The sequence below is a fragment of the Myotis daubentonii genome, chromosome 9 (assembly GCF_963259705.1).
Source record: "Myotis daubentonii chromosome 9, mMyoDau2.1, whole genome shotgun sequence".
Taxonomy (NCBI): Eukaryota; Metazoa; Chordata; class Mammalia; order Chiroptera; family Vespertilionidae; genus Myotis; species Myotis daubentonii.
Genome location: NC_081848.1, coordinates 67,703,743 through 67,712,715, shown reverse-complemented (window position 1 = coordinate 67,712,715; position 8,973 = coordinate 67,703,743). Strand labels below are relative to the sequence as shown.

General features: G+C 39.8%; 3 protein-coding genes across 3 annotated transcripts; all 3 read right to left on the bottom strand.

The window, feature by feature from the left end:
- Positions 1 to 727: 727 nt before the first annotated feature.
- Positions 728 to 2,257, bottom strand: LOC132241932 (olfactory receptor 5M9-like). The gene is made up of 2 exons (XM_059710880.1): positions 2,203 to 2,257; positions 728 to 1,260 (listed from the first exon to the last, which is right to left on the bottom strand). The coding sequence occupies exons 1-2, from the start codon at positions 2,255 to 2,257 to the stop codon at positions 728 to 730; spliced, it is 588 nt and encodes a 195-aa protein (XP_059566863.1).
- A 404-nt stretch (positions 2,258 to 2,661) lies between these two features.
- Positions 2,662 to 3,619, bottom strand: LOC132242278 (olfactory receptor 5M3). The gene has a single exon (XM_059711179.1). It carries the CDS (start codon positions 3,592 to 3,594, stop codon positions 2,662 to 2,664), a length of 933 nt encoding a protein of 310 aa, XP_059567162.1. The 5' UTR covers positions 3,595 to 3,619.
- Positions 3,620 to 7,547: 3,928 nt separating this feature from the next.
- LOC132242276 (olfactory receptor 5M5-like) lies at positions 7,548 to 8,498 on the bottom strand. Its single transcript, XM_059711178.1, has one exon. The coding sequence runs from the start codon at positions 8,484 to 8,486 to the stop codon at positions 7,548 to 7,550; it is 939 nt and encodes a 312-aa protein (XP_059567161.1). The 5' UTR covers positions 8,487 to 8,498.
- Between the last annotated feature and the right edge of the window lie 475 nt (positions 8,499 to 8,973).

Here is an 8,973-nt window from a genome sequence, read left to right as displayed (position 1 = left end):
GGGCGGGTCTCAGTCCATCCTCTGCTCCCCTGCCCACCCCTCCTGCTGTGTCCCCCGGTTCCCTGTCTGCCAGCAGCCTCACTTCCACAGCCACTGTTCCTACCTGCTGATGTAGCTGGCCCCGCTCGCACCCGCTGATGGCACAGAGCAATTGGGGCAACACCAGCAGCGGGTGCGAATGGGGCTGGCACAGTCAATGGGTATGAGCAGAGGCTGCTGCCCCAATCACCCCCCAGGAACAGGAGGGGGTGGAGAAGCCCTCAGGGGTGATCAGGGCCAGCAGCCACCACCCACACCCGCTGATGGTGCCAAGAGATAGGGGCCGGTGCCAGGTGCTGACAGTAGGTATGGGCGGTGGCTCTGGTGCTGGCAGCAGTTGTTTGTGGGGCCAGCACCAGCAGCAGGTGCAAGTGCCGGGCAGGACTGCCACACATGGGAGCAAAGAATTTTTAATAACTACCAGAGGCCTGCCCCAATGACAGTGACTGGCGCCCTGCCTTGGTTTGGCACCCCGGTCACCTGCTTCACCATCCCACCATGGCCAAAACTCGTCATGTTCAGCACTCTGCTGACTGCTGCCGACTCCCGCCATGTACCATGCGCGCCCCCTGGTGGTCAGCACATGTCATAGCGACTGGTTGTTCAGTTTTTCCAGCATTCGGTCTATTTGCATATTAGGGTTTTATATGTATAGATAGCAATACACCACAAAAATATCTGTGTAGTTTCACTGACCCAAGTTGGCCTTGATGATTGCTTTATTGACTGCCTCTTTCACATCCTTGTTCCTCAAACTGTAGATCATGGGGTTCAACATGGGGATCACAGTGGTATAAAACACAGCCACCATTTTCCCCTGCCCCACAGACTCTTCATTGGGCTGCCTGAGATACATGAATATGAGAGTCCCATAAAACAAGGTAACAGCTGTCAAGTGGGACCCACATGTGGAGAAGGCCTTCTTCCTCCCATCAGCAGAGCGCATGCGTAGCACAGCTACTACAATGAGGGTATAGGAGATGAGGACCACTGAGAGGGAGTATGTGAAGTTAATTCCAGCAATCACAATCATTGTGTATTCTTTGATGTAGACCCTGCCGCAGGCAATCTTGATGAGAGGAGGGTCTGCACAGTAGAAGTGGTTGATTTTAAAGTTTCCACAGAAGTACAAGCCATACGCCCATAGTGTGAATATTAGAATAACAGAGAATCCAAGCCCCTCTGCCCAAGGCTGCAGACAGGGGTCCCGCCCGCCCAGGGCTGCACATGGGGGTCCTGGCTGGGGGCGGGGCTTAGGTGGCCGTTCACTCCTCCAAACCCCTCCACCCAGAGCCACATACAGGGGTCCCAGCTGGGGGTGGGGTTTAGGCAGCACTTGGGGGCCCAGATGGCGGCTCGTACTGGCCCGCCCTGCCTGCAGTATGCAAATTAGCAGCCATCTTTGTTGGCAGTTAATTTGCATATCACACTGATTAGCCAATGGGAGGCATAGCGAAGGTACAGTCAATTACCATGTTTGTCTATTATTAGATTAGACTAGAGGCCCAATGTAAAAATTCCCACAAGAGTAGGCCTTCCTTCTCCCAGCTGCCAGCACTGGCTTTCCTCCGGCACCCAGGACCCAGGCTTCCCTCCTGCAGCCACCAGCAGGCAACCAAAACCCAGGCTTCCCTCCCTCTGGCTGGCCGCAGGCACCTGGGTCCCCCAGCGGCTTCGCTCAGGTCCTGGCTTTGTCAAAAAGGATGTCTGGAATGACATCCAGAAGACGTCCAGTCTATCCAGTCTAATTAGCATATTGCCCTTTTATTAGTATAGATTATCATGGCAGGACACGGTATTGTTAATAAAAAAGAAACCACCCTAAATATTTTATTTCTTACAGATACAAAAGTTATTTTTAAATATTTAAGTTCTATAGCATCACAGATGTGCAAAATATTACACATGAATATCATTTTAATTTGTTAAAAAGAATCTGGAGTATTGTGCTTTCAAAATGGCACATCCATCCACTAATTCTACCCACTTTATTCAGACTGAAGACTGTTGGCAGGGGCACATGAAAGTGCAGTCTGGTGTCTGGCAACTTTTGCTTAAATTATAGTAGTTATTGGAATCATGCTGTGTCTCTTAAAAACAAAAATTGAAAAGGATTAAATGCAATAGAATTGCTATTTTCAAAGTAGTTGTCACTGAACAAACCTGCCTCACACTTTTTTAAAAAGGCATGAAATATCACAACTTCTAGCAAGACCATTTTATGACTTCGTTCTAGAAAGTTAAATTAAATATTTTTCTGCCCCAATTTACTCTCCAACTAAGCAAATTGGTATTTCCCAAAATTTATCTACTGCATTTTAAATAAGAAGAAATCTGTTTATTCTAGCTAAGTATTAGAACAATTTCAGTTAGTATACTTCTGCACTTTGGCTCAAATAACCTTTTGATTAGCTAATTAACAAAATTTTGTTATCTTCTCTACTTACAGCAACAGGAATGGGTCAATCTACTTTTCTCTGAATTTGAGTCTTTCTCTATTTTTTTCTTTTTAATGCACAGTCTTTAGCTTTTGTAAAAGGTCTTTAGCTATGTCCTGAGCCATTACCTGCTGACAAACAAATAATTATGAAACATAGAAGACAAGATTAACTCAATTTTATTTTATTCAGTTACACGTATTCTGCTCATCACTTTGCTCGTGGCTTCTTTAACATCCTTGTTCCTCAAACTGTAGATCATGGGGTTCAACATGGGGATCACTGTGGTGTAAAACACGGCCACCATCTTCCCCTGCTCCACGGACTCCTCTGTGGGACGTCTGAGATACATGAAAATAAGAGTCCCATAAAATATGGTGACCACGGTCAAGTGGGACCCACAGGTGGAAAATGCCTTCCTCCTCCCTTCTGCTGAGTGCATCCGTAGGATGGCAATGAGAATGAACAGGTAGGAAATGATAACCACAGTCAGGGAATAGGTGAAGTTAATGCCTGCAAGAATGATCATGGTATATTCTTTGACAAAGGTCCCAGCACAAGCCATTTTGATAAGAGGAGGGTCTGCACAGTAGAAGTGGTTGATCTCAATTTTTCCACAGAAGTACAAGCCGTAAGTCCATAATGTTGCTGCCAGACTAGTCAGAAAACCATATATGTAAGGGAAAGAGATCAGTCGAATACAGACAACCCTTGACATTCTGCTGCCATAGAGCAGAGGTTTCCCAATTGCCATGTATCTATCAAAGGCCATCACAGCAAGGATAAAAATTTCTACATGGACAAGGGCAATGAAGAAGAAACACTGTACCAGGCAGCCAGTGTAAGAAATAGTTTTTGTCTCTGATAACAGGTTTTCCAACATTTTAGGGGTGACATTGGAAGAAAACCACACGTCAACGAATGACAAATGACTGAGAAAAAAGTACATGGGGCTATTGAGCTGTGGACTGACCTTGATTAACATGATCATGCCAATATTGCCCACTAAGGTGATAATATAGACCATAAGAAAAATGATGAAGAAGAGAACTTGCCATTCCCGATGACTAGTTAGTCCCAAAAGAATAAACTCTTTCACATCGGTGAAATTGAGCATTTTCTCACTTCTAGGTGAATGTTAGTTACAAATCTCTGTGACAACAAAAAGGAAATAAATTTAAAAATCAGGTATTGATTATTTATTAATTTATACTTTTATTCATGTCTGTTTCATATTTTCTTTATTACATAGCTATGACTGCCTTTTGTCATTATTTTCAGTAAACCTTTTATGAACAGTTGCTATGCAACAGGATCTCTGCAGGTCACTAAGAATAATAAGTTCTCAGGTTCATTAACATAACAATTATATAAAATATTATGATTGAAACATGCTAGCACTAAATATTGTGGTTAGCCAAATTTCCATCCTTCATTTCTAATCCTGGCTCATTTGGTAGTCTCACATTTTTAAGATATTTATGAAGAGTTATACTTCTCTTTTAACCACAAGTCAAAAATAAATTTTTATGTCATCTTTTCTTATTTTAAGTATATTCTCCAGGATTAGAAATGAAAGCCATTTAATCAAATAACTCATTCCTAAATGTCAGATAAAAATATATTTTGGATCTAACCTCATAGTTGTACTTAACTTAAACTGAAGTGGGACAAACTAACCACAGTCATCATCAAAACCGAGTGAAAAGGATGAACCACTATACACATTCATCCATATTCATACATTATACATATTCCCTGCATACGGACTCTTTGGCATATCTAACATGAATTATAATCTACTAGGTGTCATCCACTGTTATGTTTGGAGACTCAAAAGTAAAATAAGGAGCTGCTAACCTTTCTGCATTTTTTAAAGATTAGCAAGAGAGAAATTTTTATTTGGAAAGTCAGATCTGATTGCATAGTACCACAGATGTTTCATCACAAAAGAGGTATAAAAGATGGGGGTGTTGGTATTTTGCAAAAGCTAAATACATGAAAACCTGAGTGGTGGTTCACCGGGTAACAGCTATGATGAACTGACAGGGAAAAATGGAGTAGTTAGGTCTTATCTTACAGAGTACAAAGTCTGGAAAGAAATAGAGAATTTGGGATCTTAGAAGCACTGACAGTATTTTCTTCACCATTTAAAGGAAAAATATATACACAAATTTTCTATATTGTAACACTCTGTTTTTTAAATTAAGTTTCCAATAGATATAGATTTTCCTCCAAAGGACCAAGAATGAGAAAAATATTAAGTATAAAGTTAAAAAATTATGTTTCTATTGTCTGGTTGAATTCTAGCGCCATGACATTGGGAAGGTTTTATTTTTTGTTTGTTTTTAGTTTCTCTATGCCTTAATATGATATAACAGCAATAACAATATTCATTTCATTGCGTACTTACGAGCATGAAAGATATATTATACATTAACACACAATAAATATACAAAGGACAATTGTTATTAAATAAACTCCTGAAAATTATAGCTTCCATTAATAGTTTGTAATAATCAAATCTCTATAGAAAAATTCTCTCTCTCCCTCATTTCTCTCTCTTTCACATATACAAATAACACACCTATACCCACAGATAACATATATGGAATAATTGATGTTAATTAATTTTAAAAATCCAATAGACAACCTTCATCTGGCAGTTCTAGGCAGATTCGTTTTTATACCAACCTGAGAATGAAGAGAAATATCTCCAGTAAGGATGCAGAGTTGAAAAGTGAATGCTGTGTAAGAGATGGAAAACAACTTATATATACCAGGCAAAAGGGAAACTGGAGGTCCATAGAGACATTTCCTTTAAATCTTTTCCTTAGTAAAAAAAAAAAAAAAAAAAAGGAAGCAATTAAGAAGCTTCCCCTAGAAATGACCCTGGAGGAAGTACATCTCTAGAGGAAGAGTTGACTGTTGAGTTATGTTTTTTCAATAACAGATTTGCACAGTTTTATTTCCCCTCAATCTCAAGTTGTTTGGGATGTGTCTAGGATCAAATAACAATATTTGTTTGGGGTTTGCGTCACACTAAATCTGGTGGTGGTGTTACTCAGTTTGAATAAGGTCATCTTATTCTGTACTCAGAGTCTATGCCACTTGGCTTTTCCAGAGCAAGAGGGGATGATGTTATTCCTTATAATTAAAATTGTAGCTTCTGGAAGCAGGAAAAATATATATGCTTCAACTTACTCAGTTTATAAGCAAGGCAAACTAGAAACTTAATCATAGCAACAATACAGCATTTATTAAAGTTAACACATGCCAGACACTGCTAATTTAATTTAATCTAATTCTCATAATTATCTTCTTAGGTAATTGTATTATTGCCATTTTATAGAAAACAAAACACGAAAACCCAAAGCAAGTCTTAGAAAATGATACCTTACTCAAGGTCACACTCAATGAATCAAAAAATAGATTCCTGATTCCAGAATTTGATTCCAGTTATACTGTTAATTACCTCACTCTATCGCCCAACAACTATTAACAAAGCAGACCAAAAATTTCAATTTCTGACCCAAAAGGAGTTTCATTTTCACTGTATGACTAGTGTATGTGTTTTATTATATCATAGTCTTTATGGACTTGAGGAGGGAAAAAGAGTGAATATATCTCCACATCTCCTCCAAATTTTCTAAAGATAACTTGATTAAATATATTTATGGACACACACTCTAAATGTGTTCCAAAACACCAACAAGATTGTATTATCACCTTCTAATAGTCATTATAAGGTAAGACACAAATAGGATCTTACATGGATATCATAGGATACTAAGTATGCTCACATATAAATAAAGTTTATTGAATTAATTAGTATCATTAGCCTACATAAAGAAAACACAATCTTTTATAAAATCTTGATTTCTACAACAGCCAAATGCATTTAGAAAGCACATCCATGAAGGCATTTTTATGATTCTGCAAAATGAAAACAAAAGCTTACTTAGTTGTAATATTGAGACTCTGAGAAAAAAGTTTTATGTGACAAAATATTTTAAAAGGGATTTCACTCAAGAACATTGGTGGAGACGTTTTCAGGTATCTAAGATCCTCCCATCACCTGTGAAATAAAGTGTTACTCAATTCAAGTATTGGGAGTCTTTGGAAGTGGGTTAGGTAATCATTACTTAAATGAGTAAAATTTGAAAGTGAGGTATTTTTTAAAAGCAGGGTGGTGTAGATTGCTATTCATCAAAGAGGCGATGGTAGAACCTTATGCTTTAGCCTGACATGGTGTCCTGGAATAAAAGTTTCTTGCAGGGAGGTTAGAGAATATGATTAAGTTGGCCCCAAAGATCTGAGAAAACATGTTGTATAGAACATTTAGAACATTTGAATCATTTGCTCATGTGGGCTGGCTGCAGAGCAGCCATTGTGCATCATAAAGTGACTGTAGGAATGCAAGCCATCTTTAAAACAAAAAAAAACCCCAAACAAACAAAAAAACAAGCTGTAAAGGACTCAGAGACCAAATCTAATAAAGCTGGCATACAAACTGGAGACTGCTTACTTCCAGATTTTTTTTTTACCTTACAAAAAAAAAAAAATAAAGTGAAAATTTAGATTTGTTTAAACCACTGTTTTTTTTTTTCCTGTAAGAAATGACACTAGCCCATATAGGAATGTGTATGAATTGCCTAAATGTTACCTCTTATTCTTCCCATTTTCAAGCACTTGTTCAGAGAATTTTAACCTCATCAGCTACCTGACACAAAATGTGAGAAATGTATTGTGTAAAACTCTCTTAAAAAGAGATGTCTAGCCCTAACCAGTTTGACTCGATGGATAGAGCGTCAGCCTGAGGAATTCAAGGGTCCCAGGTTCAAATCCGGTCAAGGGCATGTACCTTGGTTGTGGGCACATACCCAGTAGGGAGTGTGCAGGAGGCAGCTGATCGATGTTTCTCTCTCATTGATGTTTCCAACTCTCTATCCCTCTCCCTTCCTCTCTGTAAAAAAATCAATAAAATATATTTAAAAAAAAGAGATGTCTAACCCAATAATATCATATCTAGCTATGTCTAGAAATATTTTTAATGACAGTTGAGCACTTTTATTTCCCCAATTTTTGTCTCCAGATTGCTTTTCTCAATGCCTCTTTCACATCCTTGTTCCTGAGGCCATAGATCATGGGGTTCAGCATGGGGATCACTGTGGTGTAAAACACAGCCACCATTTTGCCCTGTTCCACCGACGCCTCTGTGGGACGTCTCAAATGCATGCAGAAGAGGGTTCCATAGAAGATTGTGACCACTGTCAGGTGGGAGCCACATGTGGAGAAAGCTTTTTTTCTTCCTTCTGCAGAACGGCTTCTAAGGATGGCAACAAGGATGAACATGTAGGATGTGAGAATGATCAGGAGGGACTGGACGTTGCTGTAGCCAGCTACTATGTACATCGATAGCTCTTTGCTGTAGGTGTCAGAACATGCCAGTTTGATAAGAGGAGGATCAGCACAGTAGAAATGATTAATTTCATTAGCACCACAGAAAGAGAGGTTGTAGGTCCTCAAGGTCTCCATCACGCTAAGGAGGAAGCCATAGACATAAGGGACGATGACCAGGCGGACACAGACACTCTTGGACATCCTGCTACTGTAGAGCAGTGGATTACAGATAGCCATGTAGCGGTCATATGCCATGACAGCCAACATGCAGTGCTCTGTGAGGACCACAGCAATGACGATATAGCACTGCACCAAGCAACCTGCATATGAGATGGTCTTCTTCTCTGATAAGAAATTTTCTAGCATTTTGGGGGTGACATTTGTGGAGAAACACAGATCTAGAACAGACAGGCTTGAGAGGAAGAAGTACATGGGAGTGTGGAGTCGAGAATCAATTTTGATTAAAACAATCATGCCCACATTTCCTATCACAGTGACCATGTAGACCATGAGGAACAGCACAAAAAAAGCAACTTGCAACCCTGGACGGCTTGTTAGGCCCAAGAGAATAAATTCTGTCACTTCAGTGTAGTTTCTTCTGGACATTTCTATGTCTCATAGGAGAGGCATTGGTTTATCTAAGGAGAGATATAAAGGAATTTTTTAACCACTGACTATTGTATCAAGTTAAATATTGTTTGTTTTGTTTTTTTAATCCTCGCCTGAAGATATTTCTCCATTGATTTTTAGAGAGAGTGGAAGAGAGAGGCGAAGACAGAGAAATATCAATTGGGGACCTCCTGCATGCGCCCCATTCAGGGCCCAGGCTGGGGAGAAGCCTGCAACTGAGGTCCATGCCCTTGACAGGAATCAATCCTGGGACCCTTTGGTCTGCAGGCCAACCCTCTATCCACTGAGCAAAGCCGGCTAGGGCTATCAGGTTAAATATTGTAAAAAGATCCAAAAGGCCTTAGTTATGTTATCTCAGTAGCATTTCCATAATTAGAGATGAACAGATATACTCTAAAGCAAGTCTAAAAGTTCTCAACAGAATGATTTTCATTCAGGTTGTATCTGTAATCACACTGTGCAG